The sequence below is a fragment of the Leucopleurus acutus genome (assembly GCF_964270905.1).
Source record: "Leucopleurus acutus genome assembly, chromosome: 11".
In the NCBI taxonomy this organism is placed as follows: Eukaryota; Metazoa; Chordata; class Mammalia; order Artiodactyla; family Delphinidae; genus Leucopleurus; species Leucopleurus acutus.
This window is the reverse complement of record NC_139152.1, coordinates 42007874-42028392: the sequence shown is the minus strand read 5'-3', so window position 1 is coordinate 42028392 and position 20519 is coordinate 42007874. Positions and strand designations below refer to the sequence as shown.

At 43.6% G+C, this 20519-nt stretch overlaps 1 protein-coding gene across 4 annotated transcripts; it reads right to left on the bottom strand.

Annotated features, from left to right (window-relative positions):
• Positions 1-1258: 1258 nt before the first annotated feature.
• Positions 1259-9235, bottom strand: LETMD1 (LETM1 domain containing 1; the record flags this gene model as incomplete). 4 transcript variants are annotated; one of them, XM_082850497.1, is made up of 9 exons in its annotated part: positions 1259-1446; positions 2333-2429; positions 2874-3026; positions 3126-3227; positions 3351-3537; positions 5536-5618; positions 6216-6331; positions 8414-8565; positions 9114-9235. In XM_082850497.1, 9 exons carry the CDS (start codon positions 9233-9235, stop codon positions 1376-1378), a joined length of 1083 nt encoding a protein of 360 aa, XP_082706623.1. In that variant the 3' UTR covers positions 1259-1375. The 4 variants fall into 4 exon arrangements, with proteins under 4 accessions (XP_082706623.1, XP_082706624.1, XP_082706625.1 ...); XM_082850498.1 differs by having other exon boundaries at positions 1259-1443; XM_082850499.1 differs by lacking the exon at positions 9114-9235 and having other exon boundaries at positions 6216-6335; positions 8414-8502.
• Positions 9236-20519: the final 11284 nt, after the last annotated feature.

Genomic DNA, 20519 nt, shown 5'->3' with positions numbered 1-20519 from the left:
TGTAATTCCATTACTTTACACACACACACACACATATATATATATATATGATATTCTCTATTCCTGGTTACCATCTTAAAATCCAGCAAGAGGATCAACTTCAAATTAGCTCCTTTGTCATTTCCATCACATCAGAAGGTTCTATTCCAACCAGTTATCTTGCCATTAGTTAGCTTATGTCAGTCAGTCTTGTAAAAGGAGCCTTAGTAAAATGATTAGGGTATGCATAAGTAATTTCCAGCAACTGGTTGCAGGCAGTCTTTACTTGAGCTTAAAAACAGTGCTTCATGCGTTTACAATAAGTTACTACAGGTCACTGATGCACACAGACAAAAGCTGAACCCAACTTACTATCTCAAAGTAGACCTCTCCTGGTCTCTGGGGCTGGGCAGTAATTAGTACCTTACAGGATTGATCCACGGCCCAAAGGCGGCCACTGTCAGCTACAGTTGGATCGCTGCAACACAGTGGAAGTAGCAAAGCGTTTAAGATCCACAGGGGCTGTAGCCCAGTCCAGAAATGAAGAGAGGGAGGGGAAGGCTGTAAACACTTGATTCAAGAAGAGCTTGTATTTTCTTTTATCTTTCCATTAGAATGTTCCCATAAGTTATTTACTTAAAAAAAAGTTAAGGTGCTCAAAGGATTTGAAAAAAAGGGAAGTGGTTAGCCCTGTGAGGGAAACAAAAAATAAAAATTCCCATTTTTGGTCATATCAAAGTGCTGACGGAGGCATCAAAGTACATGCATGGATATAAAGGCTCCAGTTTAAGTAGTGCTGTTCCCCTCATCAGCCAGAAACTGTCTTGAACAAAAACAGCTGTAACGGGGCTTCCCTGGTGGCGCAGTGGTTGAGAGTCCACCTGCTGACGCAGGGGACACAGGTTCGTGCCCCGGTCCGGGAAGATCCCACATGCCGCGGAGCAGCTGGGCCCGTGAGCCATGGCCGCTGAGCCTGCACGTCCGGAGCCTGTGCTCCACAACGGGAGAGGCCACAGCAGTGAGAGTACGGCAAAAAAAAAAAAACAAAAAAAAAAGCTGTAACGAATGTGGCAGTGGGTAAGTCCTAAGCCAAATGAGGATTCCCACCTGGGGCAAAAGCTCACTTCCTCGGATCCGAACTTAAAACACCACAGTAAAAGCCCAGTACAAAGCCTGCAGCCAGCTCCAGCAAATTCTGAGGAAGTTGGGATGACACCTCTCGTGGGCCGCCCCAGCAGGAGGGTCTCTTTCAGTTCCAGCTGCCACACGGGCACCTGCTCCTCTGCCTTGCACACGCCTAACAGGGCACACACTCTTTGCTGACAAGTGCTGTTTGGTCCCACGCTGCTGGACTATGTGACTGCATGCAGGACAATGCCACCCGCTCCTTGTCGGCTCAGCGCCTTGTCCCAATGTAGTTGATGGAAAGCAGGACCACATTGTGTAGCAAGAGGGACAGCTCAGCTTCTGAAAACAACATCAACGTTAACGGTTTGGCCAGGGAAGAGCCTGCCTTCCAGCGACCTTGTTATGTGGGGCTTGACACCAGAGGCAGAAAACCAAGTACAGGGAGGTGTGACATTAAGAGGCCACTGTTCTCAGAGTTCCCCTGCTTCATTCCAGTCCCTGCATGTACACTTTCTTTCCTTCCACCGAATATCTGTATCTACTTGATTCTCATGTGATGGCAGTAGAAAATTCAGAGACGGTAATGGTACTAAACCCCACTGTCACCCTTCGGAATTTTCCGGTAGAAGCTGGTCCTCCAGGGACATTTCTCAGCCCCAAGGAGATTAGTAGGCCTACCCTGATGTTCAGAGGCTTAGAAGATATCGAGGCCTAGCCAAAGGTTCCAAACAGGAGACCCATAGGTCTAATACCCACCCGCAGATACTTTTTGTTTAGGCAACCGAGTGTTTTCATTCTGAATTTGAACGCTTTGGGGCTGGCGCTTCTCCCAGAGTTACATGGCGAGGTCTGGAGACATTGCTGGTTGTCAGAACTGGGTGAGGGGGTGCTACTGTCATCTAGTGGATAGGGGCCAGGGATGCCTGCTGTATCGTCTTATAATGCACATGACAGCCTCCACAGCAAAGCATCAGTAGTGCCAAGGTTGGGCAACCCTGCTTCACACTCGGGTTCCCATAATCCGTAGTCCTCCCTCTTGTCTTGCACAGTCTACTTCATTACCTGCCTAGCCCCTGTAGGCAAGTGAGTCTGCGCCTTTTCAGTTAGACATATATATTAGATAAGGGTCTCACACTACTTAATAATTAACTCCCAAATAAAACCTCAGAATAAAACACAAAAATGACTTGGATCTTAGTGGCATAACCACCGGCATTTGTCTCACCTTTCAGGCTGCAGGAAAGCTGCAGCCATTCTCCCAGCCAAGTTCGACACCTCTCTTCAGCAATATGGGTGGAATTCAGGCCACGAAGATAACACGCCTAGATCGCTCAGAAGAGAAACAATCCTTAATTATCACAGAGCAAGTATGCCAAGGAAGTATAAACCCACAGAGAATCCCAAATCCCCTTTAAATAAGTTAACACCTCATCCCCACAAGAAACCTTTCACCATGGCAATATGAACTCTGATGGACAGGATGAGAAGCAAAAAGGCCTATACAATCTAAAACAATACATCTAAAGTGTAGTGTCCTTGCTTTTTGAAGGGCCAGAAGAAAACATACATAAACCAAAATTATTGTGGGCAACTCCTTCCCACTAGTTAAGTTCACTCAGAAAAAAAGACATAGAAATGAGGTGAGAGAATAAAGAGCCTGGGCTCTGCTGTAACAAGCAAGACAAGGAGCTCCCTGGAAGCTCCCAGCCCCGTGAGCTCAAAAGCCCACTAAGGACTGCAGGTTGATATTGCAATCAAGCACTTACCGACTTCACCTCCTGCGCAGTCAGCTGACCAATCCCCAGCTTTGCCAAAGCCTTGTCCAGTTGGTGAATCACAGTGGTATGAGTCTTTAAACGGTATCTCAACAAGACAGGAGGCAGATAAGGTGTGAGAAGCACTGCTCGACTCAAGGCTTTCTGTGACACAATATAGGGGGAGAAAGTCAACTCGGTGTTACTGCAAGTAAGACCTGAAGCGAGGTGACGCCATGGAATAGAGAAAGGCTGAGTGCTCACCATCTGCAAAGCATGGAGCTGGTTCATGCCCAGAGGATGGTTAGAGAAACACTCTCTCAGAGCCAGGATATCATGTATTGCTGGGTGGGTACCACGTTGCATCTTGGGAGAGGTAAGAGATGGGCAGATGTTAGGAAGGTCCAGACTAGCCTTCTTACCCAGTTTTAGTGCACGCTGGATCTAACAAGATTCCTGGTTTGCAGGAAGGGTTAATTGGAGGAATACCTTGGTGCACAATTCTGTCATATGCCACCGGAGTCCTGAATCAGAAATGAGAGGGATAACCTTTTCTAAATAACAAAGAATTTCCGGGTGGGACTGCTTCCGGAGAGCATGATAGATATCTAAGAAATCAATTTGTTGCTTTGGGGTCCAGAAATGTTGGATCAGCAGTTGCCTAGGAAACAGGTACCTGAAAAGAAAAGGAATCACAAAGTCACTTGCTGAAACGGGCATCTTTCAAAGTGAGCTAAGAAAGCATTTAGCAGACATGAATGCTTGGAGGAAGAGATGGAAACACTATTTCCCTACCTTACTGTTCTTTCCTGTAAATGAGTGTCAGACCAAGGTTTAAAGATACACTGAAGCCCAATTTCAAGCAACGTTACTGAGGTTATGTAAAAGGAAGCAGTAAGGGAACAGCCTTGTATGCAGCAATCAGATAAATGACTCCTTTTGAATCAAAGCATGTGATGAACATATTTTGGACAAAGCTGCAGACAGAGCTGGACTTTGTATGTGATGTTGACAACCTCAAACTGTTCACAGTCCCTATGTTTATACAAAATGGAATTCCTCTAATTCATTTCTCTATACGGGCGGTGGTTTTAAAACATGGTTACAAATTCCCTGGCACTCTTCTTATTGAGAAGTGAGGTCTGTGCCTCTGGTTTTTAAAATCTGGGTGAGTGCATCAACCAACAGAATAGAGCAGAAGTCTTTGTGACTTCCAAGGCTAGGTTATAAAAGGCCATGCAGGGCTTCCCTGGTGGCGCAGTGGTTGAGAGTCTGCCTGCCAATGCAGGGAACACGGGTTTGAGCCCTGGTCTGGGAAGATCCCACATGCCGCGGAGCAACTAGGCCCGTGCACCATGGCCGCTGAGCCTGCGCGTCTGGAGCCTGTGCTCCGCAACAAGAGAGGCCGTGACAGTGAGAGGCCCGCGCACCGCGATGAAGAGTGGCCCCCACTTGCCGCAACTAGAGAAAGCCCACGCACAGAAACGAAGACCCAACACAACCAAAAAATAAATAAATAAATAAAATTAAAAGGCCATGCAGATTCTTTTTTAAAGTTTCTTGAAACTTTTAAAAATTAATTAATTAATTAAATTTTTGGCTGTGTTGGGTCATCGTTGCTGCGCGCGGGCTTTCTCTAGTTGCAGCGAGCAGGGGCTACTCTTCGTTGTGGTGTGTGGGCTTCTCATTGCAGTGGCTTCTCTTGTTGTGGAGCAAGGGCTCTAGGCACACAGGCTTCAGTAGTTGCAGCGTATGGACTCGGTAGTTGTGGCTCGCGGGCTCTAGAGCGCAGGCTCAGTAGTTGTGGTGCACGGGCTTAGTTGCTCCGCAGCATGTGGGATCTTCCCAGACCAGGGCTCGAACCCGTGTCCCCTGCATTGGCAGGCGGATTCTTAATCACTGTGCCACCAGGGAAGCCCCATGCAGATTCTTATTTGCTGGAACACTCATTCTTGGAGCCCTAAGCTGCCATGTAAGAAGTCCTGCTGACCTGAAGCCACCACATTACAGAGGCCATATGCAGGCACCCTAGTTGACAGTTCCAGTCTTCCAAAGCCATCCCGGCTAACGCACCAGACCTAAGAGTGACCTTAGACTGTCCAGACTAGTCCATTCACCAGTTTTAATTATCACTGAAGGACACGGGAGAAAAATCTTTCCGCCACCTGAGTCCTGCCCAAATTCCTGCCCCATAAAATCATGAAAATGGTGGTTGTTTTAAGCTATTAAGCTTTGAGGTTGTTTGTTATACAATAGATAACTAGAAAAACATGCAAGGTCATAGTTTAAAACTGTCATCTTCAGATATAAGGTAAAGTAATAAAGATTGGTATTATCAGAATATGAAATGCATTTTTCTCCTGAAGAAAAAAATTTGTCCGAAGTTGCTATGCCTCTAAGAGAGTGGGTTGCTGCCTCTAGGGATGATGGAAAAGATCATTATCTTATTTCACATTACACAGGAGCAGCTAAGAGACAGGGAGAAGCCAGGCCACCTACTCCTACAGCCGTCTCAGTAACCCAGGTGGCTTTTATGAACCTTGGGCTAATGAGAAAATTGGAGCAGAAGTTTGATAACCTCTGCCTAACTTCTGAAATGGAAAGTTCTTAATTTGTAATTTTAAAAAAATCTACATATCTTCAGTATGCCGGAGAGACAGAACTCTGTACTCACATTAGCAAGAAGACCAGGTAGTTGGCAAAGGGTGGAATGGAAAGAATACCTAGGAAAAGACACTTGGTGACGTCTCGACGGAACTAAGCAGAAATAAACACAGATGCAGTTTTAACCCAAGTAAGTTTTTAGTACAATGGACAATCCCTCCACCCCACTGTGCAGTAAACTTCTATTAGAGCCCAGGTAAGGATCAAGGTTATTTCTATCTACCTCTAGTTGGTAAGTTCCTTAAGGACAGGAGCCCTGATCTGTTTACTTTTGTATCCCAAACAATGTCTAGTACAGGGCCTGACAGTATACCAAATCCCTAAGTAAATTCTTCCTGATCTGCAGAATGGTCCTAGATTCTTACTCTCAGCTTCAAAACTACCATCAGGTTATCACCAAATACTACTTTCCTGCTGCCTTTGGATCCTTCCTTGCAGATTTTTATATGTTCAGAAACGAACTGGACTTTACTGTTCACTTTTATTCAGAAAGTGTTCCAGAAACTCTACCGAGCTCTGCTATGGAGGCTCACAACTCTGAATGAACTGATTCTGACAAATGATCTGATCTCATGGCAAGGGGCAACAGCTTGGTCAGTGGTGAAGAAAATAGGAACGAAAAGACTTGAGCTCTGGGTTAACTTTAATTATATCACCGTGAACTTCTGGATATCTGCCCTTGGCGCATACCTGTCTCAAATGCTCCATCTCCCGGTATGAAAGTTGATGAAACTTTATATTGTGCTTCCACATATTTGTCTTTATTCTTCTAGCCTTTTTGGCATCAGCCCATAACATCTGCAATCCTACCTCATTAAAGTAGAGGACAGAGTGTGATGTTATCCCAATCTGATTACCACAGCCTTTTGTTCCATGTTCACCCACAACACACACTTGTCCCTCCCTCCCCAATGCTACTCTAAATCAAAGCTTTAAACTAGGTCACTTGAAACTCTTGTGAAGCTGACCTATATTTCATTTCTTATCCTTCTCCCCTCTGCCCCCTTCCACCCCCTGGCCCCCTTCCACCCCCCTGCCCCCAGCATATCACCTCTCTTCCTGCCAAGCTGGCGTTCTGTGATCTACCAGGGAATGGTCTCCCTCTTCTGGTTCATTACTCACTCCCTTTTTAAAATAAAAATTCAAAGCTCTTTAACCTCAGGAAGTCTTGCTCAATTAACCCTTTGTATATCTCAACCAGATATTAACTTTTCTCCTTTCTAGAACACTTTTATAATTACTGGAATTCAACATATTTCTAAGATTGCATTTTCACTGCATTCCAAGATAATCCTTACACTGACCTAGAACTTTAGTTTATAAAAATGTTTTCCTATTTATGAATGAAATGGTATAATGTCTAGGTTGGCTTCAAAATAATACAGGAGAGGGCTTCCCTGGTGGCGCAGTGGTTGAGAGTCCGCCTGCCGATGCAGGGGACATGGGTTCGTGCCCTGGTCCGGGAGGATCCCACATGCCGCGGAGCGGCTGGGCCCGTGAGCCATGGCCGCTGAGCCTGCGCGTCCGGAGCCTGTGCTCCGCAGCGGGAGAGGCCACAACAGTGAGGCTCACATACCGCAAAAAAAAAAAAAAAAAAAAAAAAAAAAAAAAAAAAAAAATACAGGAGAAAGCCAGTGTATAAATGATATAAGGCCGTGGGTCAATAATTGTTGAAGTGAGGTTGAGAATATGGAAGTTCATTGTATTACTCTACTTCTGTGTTACGTTTGAAGTTTTCTGTAATAAAAGGCTTAAACACAAACAACCAAAATGCTTTCAGACTCTTTTTTTCATTTAATTTTAGTTATAAATTGGGGAGCAGACAAAGCAGTCATTCTTATCTCCACTTTACAGCTTTTGCAAGTACATGAAGCTAGTAATAATTATAATATTCAGAGCTGACAATGTGGGAGTTTACTATAATTGGTGTTATGATAAAAAAAGTAGAGTGGGCTTCCCTGGTGGCGCAGTGGTTGAGAGTCCGCCTGCCGATGCAGGGGACACGGGTTCGTGCCCCAGTCCAGGAAGATCCCACATGCCGCGGAGCGGCTGGACCCGTGAGCCATGGCCGCTGAGCCTGCGCATCCGGAGCCTGTGCTCCGCAACGGGAGGGGCCACATCAGTGAGAGGCCAGCGTACCGCAAAAAAAAAAAAAAAAAAGTAGAGTATAATAGTTACAGCTAGCTACACTTACTGAGCAGTCACTATGAATCTGGTCCTAAGGACTTTACATGTATGGATTTATTTAATCTTCATAGCCATGCAGACAATAGGCAGGTTCTATTACTACCCTCATTTTACAGATGAGAAAACCAAAGAACGGAGAGGTTAAGTAACAAGTCCAATCACACAGCTAGTGACTAGTTGGGATTTGAACCCAGGCAGTCTGGCTCCAGAGTGGACACGTGACACTCTACCATCTCCTAGTAACTAGCAGAGCTCTGATCTGAACCGAAACATTCAGAAACCAAGTACGTGTAGTGCTATTTCCACAACGTGCTACCCAGGAGAGATCTGTGACAAACATTAGACTACATTTTCTTACAAGCCAAGTCAACTGGTAAATCACAGGGCAGGTCTGTGCAGCTATAGATCTCTGCCCTTGTGCACGACAAATAATTTCTACTATAGTCAGATGTGTGGTTAGGAAAAGTGCAAAAATACCTATAATCCTCCTGGGTGTTGTCAGAAGTTGTTTCTCAACATAACTTTCTAGAAACATCAAGAAGGGCTAACTTATAAGAAATAGTTTAATGCTCAAGCATTTATGAAACAGAAGACATACCAGCTTACACCCCCATCGCAGAGCCTGCAAGTGATCTTACTTATTCTAACTCTCTGACACTGCCCAAGGGCTGATTCAATGGATTTTTTAGTTTTGTCTTTACCTTTCATGAAGATTGTATACAGGACATAGAAGCGGGGGAAATGACGACCCAAGAAACGATGGTATTTCCCATTAATCACTTTTGTCTTGGTCACCACATAAGAGATCAAGCTCTTCACATCTGCCTTTGGAGAAAGGTGAAGCTTTGAAGACCTACAAGGAAGATGAAAGAGACTATCTGGGAACCAGCCTGGAAGCCCCTTCACGCCTGGGGTCCATAATGTAAAACATCTGCTTCAGAGAATGTATGCTAAGACCTGAAACTTCTGAAATCCAAAGATCTTGAGATCATGGAGAGATAAGCAGTCAGACTGAGAAAAACAGATAGGGCAGATGAGAGGCCAGGCAAGAATGGATGTCGGGGAAGTGGTGAGTCTGGAGAGAGCTGAAGGCCTGAGGGGCAATCTGACCAGCAGGCTAAAGCCAGAGAGGTGAGATCCGGATACGCAGTAGTAAAATCTGAGCCGAAAAAGGGAGGCTCAGGACACGTGGGGAATTCAGACAACATGGGGCACTGAGAATTGAGAGGGTCACGAAGCCAGCTCTCTAGCAGGGATCCCGGTGCGAATTCTGCGCGGCACAATAAAAATCCAGGGGCCGGGGCGTGGAGCCCTGAGAATTAACACACAGCATGCAAACAAAACTGAGACACTGGAAGAGCCTGAACGTCAAAAATGCTTTTCTCTCTCCAAATCCCTCACCGAGGGCCCCCCCAGGCCATGCCAGAGCGAACAAACTGCAGCCTCCGGGCGACATAAGGTCCAGGGGGCCCCGCCGAACCCCACAAAGCAGCCCGCGCACAGCACAGTCTGGAGACCGCCATCTTCGCAGTGAGGGAGGGGCAGACGAGAGTAAATCGTCTTCAGGTCAAAGTTCCCGTACGCTGCGTTCTTTTGACGACGCATGCGCCTTTCCTGAGAGCTGATTGGTAACCATAGACCGTTCGCCTCGCGCTGCCCGGGCAAAGAGCGTACGCTAAGGCTAAGTTCGGAAGGAGGGCCAGGATTGGACGCCGCCGGCACTTCCTGGTTTAGAGGCGCCGGAAACCGGCTGTCCTGGAGGAAGCGAGAGAGTATCTGCTCTTGGTTGGGTTGTGATCCTGAGAATGTCCTCTCTTTGAGGGCCTCATGACCCCTCGCGATGCTCTAGGGCCTTCGGGCTTCCTAGCGCCGCCGCCCTTGCTCTCTGTCCGTTTGCGGACTTCGGGGCCTTGGCGCGGCAGCTGCCAGAGGTCAGTTAGGCAGGGCCTGTGTCTACGGTGCCTCCTGGGGGTTGGGAGGACCCGCGGCACCCTCTAGTGCCGGTCAAAGTTTGCAGCTAAGGTTGGATGCCTGGAAGCCGCCCCTCTGTGGACCAAGTCCGCTCTTTCCTTTTGTAGGCGTTTTTCAAAGTAGGTCTGTGGGAATAATGTCTTAAGGTAAGTGCCTCCTGAAGACCAAGTTCGGGTCTCAACCTTAATGCCACTTTTCTGAGAGGTTCTCTCCGACCAGAGGGACATATATTTTCTCCCATCACCCTGTGTATTTTTTTTTATAGCACTTACCGCATCATTTATACATTTGTTTCCTTTGACCGGCTCCCTGAATCACACTGAGGGCAAGCACCTTCTTGCCTTGTTCACTGCTGTACCTTATCCCCACCGCTAGGTGTCATGCCTGGCACCTAGTAGTTGCTCAATAAGCTTTTTTTTTTTTTTTTGCGGTACGCGGGCCTCTCACTGTTGTGGCCTCTCCCGTTGCGGAGCACAGGTTCCAGATGCGCAGGCTCAGCGGCCATGGCTCACGGGCCCAGCCGCTCCGCGGCATGTGGGATCTTCCCGGACCGGGGCACGAACCCATGTCCCCTGCATCGGCAGGCGGAGTCTCAACCACTGCGTCACCAGGGAAGCCCAATAAATATGTTTGACTACATTAATTAATACCTGAAACTGGGAAGGTGTCCCAGAAGTGGTATTGCAGGAAGGGGGAGAGTGGGTTCTTGTCTAACACTCGGAAATTAATTGTCCGAGGAGACACACCGTGCTGACAAAGCAAGAGACTTTATTGGGAAGGAGCACCCCGGTGGAGAGCAGCAGGGTCAGGGAACTCAAGAGAACTGCTCTGCCACGTGGTGGCTCACAGCCTCAGGTTTTATGGTGATGGGGTTAGTTTCTGGGTTGTCTCTGGCCAATTGCTCTGACTCAGTGTCCTTCCCGGTGGTGCAGGCATTGCTCATCCAGCGAGATTCCAGCGAGAAGGATTCTGGGAGGTTGGTAAGACATATGGACTGGCGTCTCCTCTCTTCTTTTGATCTTTCCTGAATTCTAGCTCATTAGTTCCACGTTCGTTACCAGGACCTCCTGTTGTAAGATAACTCATGCACGTGGTTACTATCTTGCCCAGCCAGGGAGGGTGGTTTCAGTCAGTGGTTCCCCTAACAACTCCCCCCCTGAGAGACTTCATAGTCAAGATACTGCTTGGGAATTGGGGCGGAGGTCTCTTTCTTCTGTAACTACTTTCTGCTGAGGGTGGGCGTAGTCCTGCCTAGTAGAGTAGAAGTGTCTCGCCACCTGATCTAAATTGATCTAAATTCTGTGCCCGAAATTAGCGTTTACCCTCATAGTAACAAATTTAGCTAAATTTAGCCTGAAACTGTTGGACCCTGTTGGAGATGAACCTTGTAAACAGTTGAAACACATGGGCCAAACAGGAGGCCTAACAGGATGGTCATCGCTGGGCCCAGAAAAGGAAGGCAAAATTTGGGGTGAGGGCTACAGGGTTCTTCTCATTGGTTGGAGGTGAGGTAACAGGATGGTGCTCTAGGAATCTTGCACTCAGCCTGAAGTTACCATCCTCCACCTGGGTGGGGTCCTGGTTCTGCAGAAGAACTCAAAGATACAGTTATGCACACTCCTTGAGGAGGAACCAGGTGCCTGCCCAAGGCTGAACCACCATTTGACTGTTTCTCCCCTGTTTTTGCATCCCCTCCCTTTCCTGATTAGCAACTGTTTGAATCTGCGCTTTGGAATTCCAGGAAGGTCAAGGAGGTTGAATGAAGTCTGTATCCTATAAACAAGAAACAGGGGACACAGAAAGGATTTGTATTCTTGAGCCCCTCGAAGTCCTGTTCAGTTTTAATTCAGGAAACTGGGCGACGATGGCTCTTGCCACTTCCTGCTAAAATGGGACATAGTCCTGCCTCAATTTGGAGAATAGACACTGAATTGGAAATATTTCTGAGTTCTGAGCCACTCTCTCACTTCGTCCCAGCTTACTCTTCTGCCTCCCTGTGTCCTCAAGTCCATTCTCTATGTCTGTGTCTTTATTCCTGTCCTTGGCAGGCGGATTTTAAACTACTGCACCACCAGGGAAGCCCTGGACATGTCACTTTAGTTATGAGCTTATTTCCTCTATAGTAGTACCTATTTTATAAGAGTTCTGTGAAGACCTGAGAAGAAAATGGTTGTGAAAGCTCCCACATCTGTATAATGCTTTATGGGTCACAGAGCTTTATGTTAGCATAGGCTGTTTATGCTTGAACCACTCATGTATTCAGAGGAAAAGTTCTATAAATGGGTGGATTTCTATAAGTATTAGGTATATGGGAGTGGGTGGGATAGAAAGTTGACTAAAACATCATCTCCATCTTCAGACAATTTCTAAGTTCTCTCAACAGCCCTCAATGTATTTCTCAAGAATGTTCAGTTCTAAGACTTCCCTGGTGGTCCAGTGGCTAAGACTCCGCACTTCCAATGCAGGGGCACGGGTTCAATCCCTCCTCATGGAAGTTCCACATGCCGCTTCTTAAGGCCAAAAAGAAGTTCAGTTCCAAAATTCTAGAACACTCCCAGAAAGAAGGGGCTAAGATCATTCAGACAGTTTTGTGGAGGAAACGAGAAGGAATTTTGCCTGGAAGGATGGAGTAGAAGGAAGACGTTTCATGTGGTAAAACAATATGGCAGGAACACAGAAATTCATTCATTTCTTCCTCAAATATTTATATACTGTTCAGGGCCTCTCCCTCCATGCCCTCTCACCCTACCATACATACACTAAGCCTTGTTGGTTCTGTCTTCTGTTTCTTCAATCATCCAGCTTCCTTCTCTCTTCTGTGCCACTTCCCTAGTCTAAGCGACAAGCCTCTAATCTAGATTACCAGAGTAGGCTCCTTACTGGTTTTCCTTTCATCTATTTTGACCTCCCTCCAACCAGTTCTCTATGCTGTAGCCAGAGACCGCCTTTGAAGTTGCAAATCTAAGCTTGTTACTCCCTTTTGTAAAACCTTTCAACTTTCCTCTGACTTGGAGGGTAAAGTTCAGACTCCTTATCCTGGCCTACAAGGCCTTGCATAATTGATCTCAGCCTACCTTCCCAGCCTCGCCTCACATCTCATGGTATCTCTTTCCCCTTAGCTTTCTTTTTTTTTTTTTTTATTTAATATCTCTATTGGAGTGTAATTGCTTTACAATGGTGTGTTAGTTTCTGCTTTATAACAAAGTGAATCCCCCTTAGCTTCCTATGCTAAGAAACATTGGCCTTTCAGTTCTAGAATAGGCCAGGCAACCTTATGCCTCTGGACTTTTGCACATGTCGCTCTGCTTAGAGTTTCTTCCTTCTTCCCTTCCTCTTGGCTTGTCTCTCAGGTTTCAGCTGAAATGGCAACAATAGCTAACATTTATTGAGCAGGTACTGAGTGCCATCATTGTTATAAGTGTATTAACTGATTTAATCATCACTATAACTTCATAAGGTAGATACTGTTGTTAGTTCCACTTTATAAATGAGGAAAATGAGGTTAAATAACCTACTTAAGGTTTGAGTCAAGATTTAAACCCAGACTGACTGGGCACGTGAATTACTGCTGCACTGTACGTAAACAGCATGGTATAGGAGACTTTTAACCCCACAGACCTAGGTTCCCCAGTTATTCATCTTGTAGCTATCTAAACTTATCCCTCATAGTACTTAAATGATCATAATTAATTAACTGTGGTATGATACATTTAATGACTGTCTTCCCTGTGAGATTCTAAGCTCACTGTATTTCCAGTTCCTAGCACAGTGCCTAGCACACAAGCAGTGCTCATTAAATATTTATTAAATTAATAAATACCTTATATACCTGAATATAAGGTACTGTTTTTCCTCTCAAAATAATTCCTCAGAAAGGAAGTTGCCTTATATTTTGTGTTCTTATAAAGTCTCCTATTATAGTCCACAATGTCTGATTTTTTTTATATATGATATTTTGTTTTGAATCAAGGTATTGCTTGGGAGGATGCTGCCTGAGATAACTTCAGTCAGTGCTAGTTCTGCAAGCGTATAGAGGTCACTGGATGGAATCACTTAAAAAAACAAAAGAGGGAATTTCCTAGTGGTCCATTGGTTAGGACTTGGCACTTTCACTGCTGTGGTCTGGGTTAAATCCCTGGTCAGGTAACTAAGATCTCTGCACGCTGCAAGCCGAGCAGTGTGGCAAAAAGAAAAAAAGAAAAGGAAAAAAATTTAACACAGATTTAATTAATTATTCTGGGGTTAGGACCTCACAGGTTTTTTTTGGTTTTTATTTTATTTTATTTTATTTATTTATTTTTTAGGACCTCACAGTTTTAAGTATTAGATATTGTTACTAATAAGCGTTTTAAAAGCAACAGAGGGACTTCCCTGGTGGCGCAGTGGATAAGACTCCGTGCTCCCAATGCAGGGGGCCGGGGTTCAACCGCTGGTCAGGGAGCTAGATCCCACATGCATGCCACAGCTAAGAGTGAGCATGCCACAACTAAGGAGCCCGCCTGCCGCAACTAAGGAGCCGTGGAGCCGCGACTAAGACCCCGTGCAACCAAATAAATAAATAAATATTAAAAGCAACAGAAAAAAAGCAACAGAAAGAGGTTATATTGTGGATATCAGGAATATGCAAGCATAGCATGAATTAAAAAGGAAAAAACAACTGTCCTCAAACAATTCAGGTATATGTAGGATGACATGATCTGCAAATTGAGCAAGTTGACAATAAAAGTGACTTGAATGATGATGAAGGCACTGATAATTTGAATTAAATTGTTAGGAAATTTGAGTGAAAAAGCATTATATCTAAATATTTTATAAATGATTTAAAATATATGTTGCTAAATAGTATTAGACTTAAATTTTCACTAAATTAAAAACTATTTAAAGTAGACATATGACTATTTCATGTATATCAGGTTGACCAAAAACTATTTTTTTAGTTCTTCTCTTTGGGGAAACAAGGATTGCCTTATATTTGGGCACATATATTAACATGTGCAGTACATTTTATTAGGTGTTGTTTATTAAGTATTAGCAGACACAAAGATGGGCTGATAGGAGCTTGCAGAGAACAAAAAGAAAACTAGCTTGGCTGAAACAAATGTTTATATTTTAGAAATAGTCTGTTTATTCATTAATTCCACAATTATTGAGCATCTCCCCCAGGCCAGGCATTGTTCTTATTGATTGGAATAAATCAGAAGTCAGACAGATAGATTCCAGCCCCAGTATATTTCACACGATAAAATGATTGGGAGAGGGGGTGGGAGGGAGGCTCGAGAGGGAGTGGAGATATATATATCTATATATATATCTATATCTATATCTATATCTATATATATATATAGATATAGATATATACACACATACACACATACAGCTCTTTCACGTTGTTCTACAGCAAAAACTAACACAACATTGTAAAGCAATTATACTCCAATTAAAAAGATACAGTATTAATTAATAAGGAACATATTAAAATAAAATGATTGGGAGATACGTTTGGAATACTAGAGCAAGGGAGGATGCTTGGGCAGACTTATGTGTGAAGATTAGGGATTTGGATTTGCTTTGAAAGGTATTAGGGAATCATAATGCATTTTGCCCAAGGGAGTGACAAGATGAAAGGGGTGTTTTGTAAAAACTAGCCTGGAGAAGTGTCCTCCAGGATGTATAAGAGTGGGAAAAGATGGGAGGTTAAGGATACCAGTAAGGTTATTACAAGGGTCTGGAGAAGAGATAGTGAGAAACCATCAGACTGCCCCCAAATGATGACCATCTTTAAGTGGTTCCAGTTTTGTGGTACAATAAGTGGGAACCAATTTGAGCTCCCCAAACCTGTGCGTCATTTAGCTTGTCATCAGCATTTGCTATTAATTCAGCAAACACTGAGGACCTGCTCTGCAGCCATTCTGCTAGGTTCCAGGAAAATAAAGGCAAATACGAGGCAGGCCTTTCCTTCAAAAAACTCAGAGGATTAGTAGAGATGATCGACATTCAAAAATAATTGAGCTCTAATGTGATAGATGCTATAACAGAGAAATGTCAAGGTACAGTGAAAGTTAAAGGAAGGAGTAGTAAATTGCTAAATTCTGGTGGTGGTGGGGTCATCCATGAAGACTTTCTTTTTTGAGGAAGAGGAGGAGAAGCTCATCCCCAGGAGTTGATGAAGGGAAGGGAGAAAAGAAGGTCATCTACTTAATTTTGTCTGCATGTATATTTATAGAGCTCATATGTTGAAAACCATATGCAGTGAATAGGGTTAGCCTCTGGCCCATCCCTTTCATTTTAGATGTTAATCTCCATGTCCCAAACTGCTTAACCCCTGTTGCACAAGGATATCCAATTCAGTGTCGACCTCAGACTTTCCTGTGGGGGGAGGGAAACTGCGAGAGTATCTAGGAGAGGCCTGGGGAGGTGTGTGGCCTTGTACCCACAGCCAGATAGGTCTCAGCCTCTGGCTTCACCATGAAAAGTCAGGTCTGAACTAGATGACTGGCAGATTGGGAGATTGACTGGCAGACAATAGAGGAAGGGCTTTCTGAGAAGAGGGAACAGCATGTGTGAAGAGCAAAGACTGAAGCTTCAGGGAAAGATAAATCTCTTTTGCTAGTACAGATAATAAACATAGTGACTTGCCACCTCTAGATACTAATTTATTGAGTTTGACAGACTGATGTGGGGCAGATTATTCTTAAGGCACTGAAAAAAAATCGCGGGATGAAAGAGTTCTTTGTTTGTTTTGTTTGTTTTGGCCACACCTCGCGGCATGCAGGCTCTTAGTTCCCAGACCTAGGGATCTAACCCATGCCCCCTGCAGTGGAAGCACAGAGTCCTAACCACTGGACCACCAGGGAATTCCCCAAAGGGTTTTAATAACCAATGGTTAATGCAATTTTTATTTTATTGCATCTCAGAGCAAGATTAAAAACTTTATAATTCCATTTATTTTTTCTTACGTGTTAAAAAATTTTTTTAAAGGAAAAGAACAAAGAATATTATTACATTCATCTATGTGTCCACCACCCAAAATGAATAAATAACATCATACCTATTTTCTCCTCCCAAGTTCCATTTCCCTTCCTTCCTTTAGGCATCCCTTTTATACCAGTCCACTTTTAATACTTTAAAAAAATATGTGTACCATATACTACTTGTGGTATATATATATATAGGATATAGTATTTTTATATGTTTTAAAAATTCATATAATTGGTTTAGTGTGACATTTTTCTGTTTTGTTTCCCCTCAAACTTCTTTTCAGAATTCATCCATGTAGAACAAGTTCATTAATTGTAGCTTCTGTGTGGTGTTCCATCACATGAATACACTCCAATTTGTTTATCTGTTTGCTGCTAATAGACATGTACTTTGTTTTCAATGTTTCATTATTACAAACTCTACATCACAGGGAACATCCTCAAACATGCCTTCTTGTCCTTATTAATGAGAGTTTCTCTTAGACAGTGTTTTTATTTCTTTTTAAGTGTAACTCACAATAAGAAATGCATTTTATATCAAGACCCAGTTCATTTATGAAATAAAAGTTTAACAAAATAATACCTATTTTTGCTAAATGCATTCTATTTCCTATTCTATTTCATTTTTGTAAAATGATGGATGTGACCCAATAAATTTATTTCATGACCTACTAATGGATTGAAAAACACTGCTGTAAGGCAGTAGAGTTTCTGGGTCAAAAGATATGTGCATTTTCAACCTCAATAAATATGTATTGTCAAGTTGCTCTCCAAAGTGATTGTGTCAGTTACAGGTTCTGAGAGTCCTAGTTTCTCCACATCCTCACCAATGCTTAAAATGGTCAGACTTTCAGGTTACTACTAATCCAGTAGATGTGAAGTGAATCTCATTGTCAGGGTATTTTGCATTTCCCTGATTACTAGAGAGGTAGAGTAGGTTTTTCTATGTATTATTGGTTATTTGGATTTCTTCTTCTGGAAATTGACTATTCATGCCTTTTGTCCATTTTTTTATCGAGTTGCTTCTCTTCTTCTTCTTCTTTATTATTATTATTGTTGTTGGTTTGTAGGAGTACTTTACAGATACCCATCTTTTTCTGATATACATGTATGTTGCAGATACCTTCTCCCCATCTCCCTGTCTGTCACTTGTATTTTAACCTTGTTTGAGATGTCTTTTATGTATGAGATTTTAATATTTGCTATAGTAAATTTTATCAAAATTGTCCATTTTTCATACTTCTGCTTTTTCTTAATTTGATTTAAGAAATTAGATCATGAGGATATTCTATTTTTTTTTCAGATAATTTTGAAGGTTTTGTTTTGTTTTGTTTTGTTTTGTTTACAACTTCAGGTGTTTCATTCACCTGGAGTTTATTTTTGCCTGTTCCTTTTCTGTCTTCTGAAACTTCTGGGGCTCACCATTTGATTCTTCATCACATTTCTCTCTAGTGAGAAATCTTTGGCACTCTAGGCATCTTACCTCCTCCTTCTGAGTTTTTCTCCTAGAAATAACAGAATGGGAATATAAATGAAGCTCCAGGCTTACAAAACTAGCTCTTTGAAGGCCTGTAAAGAAGAAGCAAGTGGCAGAGATGCGGTAAAAGGAGTCATTGGGAGGAATCTCTGCAAAAGATGATACACAAGCGGTTCTTCCTACTTTACACAAAGAACCTAAGGCTCCTGAAGAAGAATTATGCCTGTGGGGAGAAAGAAGAGTTTCTGAGAGGGCTGGCCCTGAAAGAAAGGAGGTGTGTACTTGAGACAGGATCCTTATGTCCTACTTTTTTTTAAAAAATATTTTTATTTATTTATTTGCTTGCGCTGGGTCTTAGTTGCGGCACACAGGATCTTCATTGCGGCATGCGGGATCTTTTAAGTTGAGGCATGTGGGCTCTTAGTTGTAGCATGTGGGATCCAGCTCCCCAACCAGGGATCGAACCCAGGTGCCCCACGTTGGGAGCACAGAGTCTCAACCACTGGACCACCAGGGAAGTCCCCTTATGTCCTACTTTTAAAGTCCTTCCACATCTACTTTCTTATTTTACCTCTCTCCCCTACCTTCAAGCCCTGTGAGCCTTTTTTTTTTGTCTTGCACTAGCAGATTGTGAAACGGAGGCACATAGAGTCACATAGAATTTGTTGGTGAATTTAATGGAGAACCCAGGTCTCCTGATCATCACATTGGAAGGTTTCAGGCAAGCTCAGCTTGAAACCAATTTATGAGAGATTTGTAAGAGAGGAGGCTAGCATTTCCAGAGGAGCAGAATCCCCAAGTACGAGAAGTAGTCTTTGATTTCTAGTGTAATCATTGCGGTCTTATTCATCATCAGAAAGCCTTTATCAGTGCCTGCTTGCAATGAGCAATTAAGGTAGACACTGAACTAAATTTAGAATGTATTGCTCATGAACATGGTCTAAGAATTCATACTCTGAGATTAATATAAACAGATAACAAAGGACATATCTTTATGACAATAAAGAAGAGGTAGACCAATCTAGCTACTGTGGACAGTAAAGAATTAACGTCAAACATGTCAGAAGTCACTGCAATTCAAGGAAAAGAGCATCGCTGGGTGAAGAGCAGTGCCTAGTAGGGATAGGTTATAGGGGTTCCAAGTTCAGGGAAACTGTTACCAACCAGTTAGGGAGGGCAGATCTCTTGCCTTCTGACTTCTTCCACTCCCTTCCACCTGCCACACACATGCCCCACCCCAAGCTTTTCCTCTTCTAGGCAACATAACCCTTGCTGAGGCTGAAGATCAGAGGAATTTTTACTTTGCGTTAGTCTTTGAATGAGGGGACCTTTACCCAGCATCAGTAGGAACCACCCTCAGGAGCCACTTTGCGCTGCCGGGCACATCCACAGCACTTAGACCAAAAGGACAGAGGTGAGGACACTCCTGGAGAGAAGGTCTCCCCACCCAGCTTTGGCAGGGTCACCCACGATCTCTACCATCAGCCTTGATGTTTCTTGTGGCACATGGCTCGTTATTCCACCTGCACCATTCACTAAGCTTCTCCTGGGTTCAGACTCTGTGGGAAAAAGGAAGCCCCTGCTTCAAGGTACTCTCAGTCCAGGCACATCTGCATATTCAGCAAGATTCCTAAATGTCTTACCTAGCTGAGTCAATATTAGAAAGACTCCATGGATTTTGCAGTTTAATATCACTCTCATAATATCACTATCAAATGTTCTAATGTAGGAAAATAAAGGATTAATATGTTCACACACACATGCAAATGTGTATGTTGCTAAATGCACACGTATTGCTCAGGGGGAACTCATTGGCCCTGTCTCAGGGTCTTTATACTTGCTTTTCCCTCTGCCTGGAAGTTCTCCTCCAGATAGCTATTCATGTGACTTGCTCTCTCACTTCGGTCAGATTTATCCTTCAAGGTGAGGTCTCCCCTAACCAGCCCCTCTGAAATAGTCCTTACCTCCCACGGCTGGCTTTTGCTGCTCCTTACCTTGCTCTTTAAATTTATTTTTTAAATAGAATTTATCACTGCCTGACATATGCTTACTGACTTGTTCATTATTTGCTCCCCTGTCCCCAGAAAGTAAGTTCCTTGAGCAGGAACTTTGTATGTCTTGATCACTGCTATTTTCCCATGTCCAAACAGTACCTGGCACATAGTAGATCCTCAACGCTGTATGAAATGAATGCAATCAAATGAAATGGAACAAACATATGTGTTTGTGTGTCCTTTTTCTAATGTTGTATGGTGACATTAAATAGAAGAGACCGAGATGTCTTCCTAAACTAACCCTATTCAGCTTTGGAAACTTGGTCATTCTGAATCTCTGACCCCACCTCTTGAGAAGACTCCTCACCAATCTCTTTTTCAGTCCAGG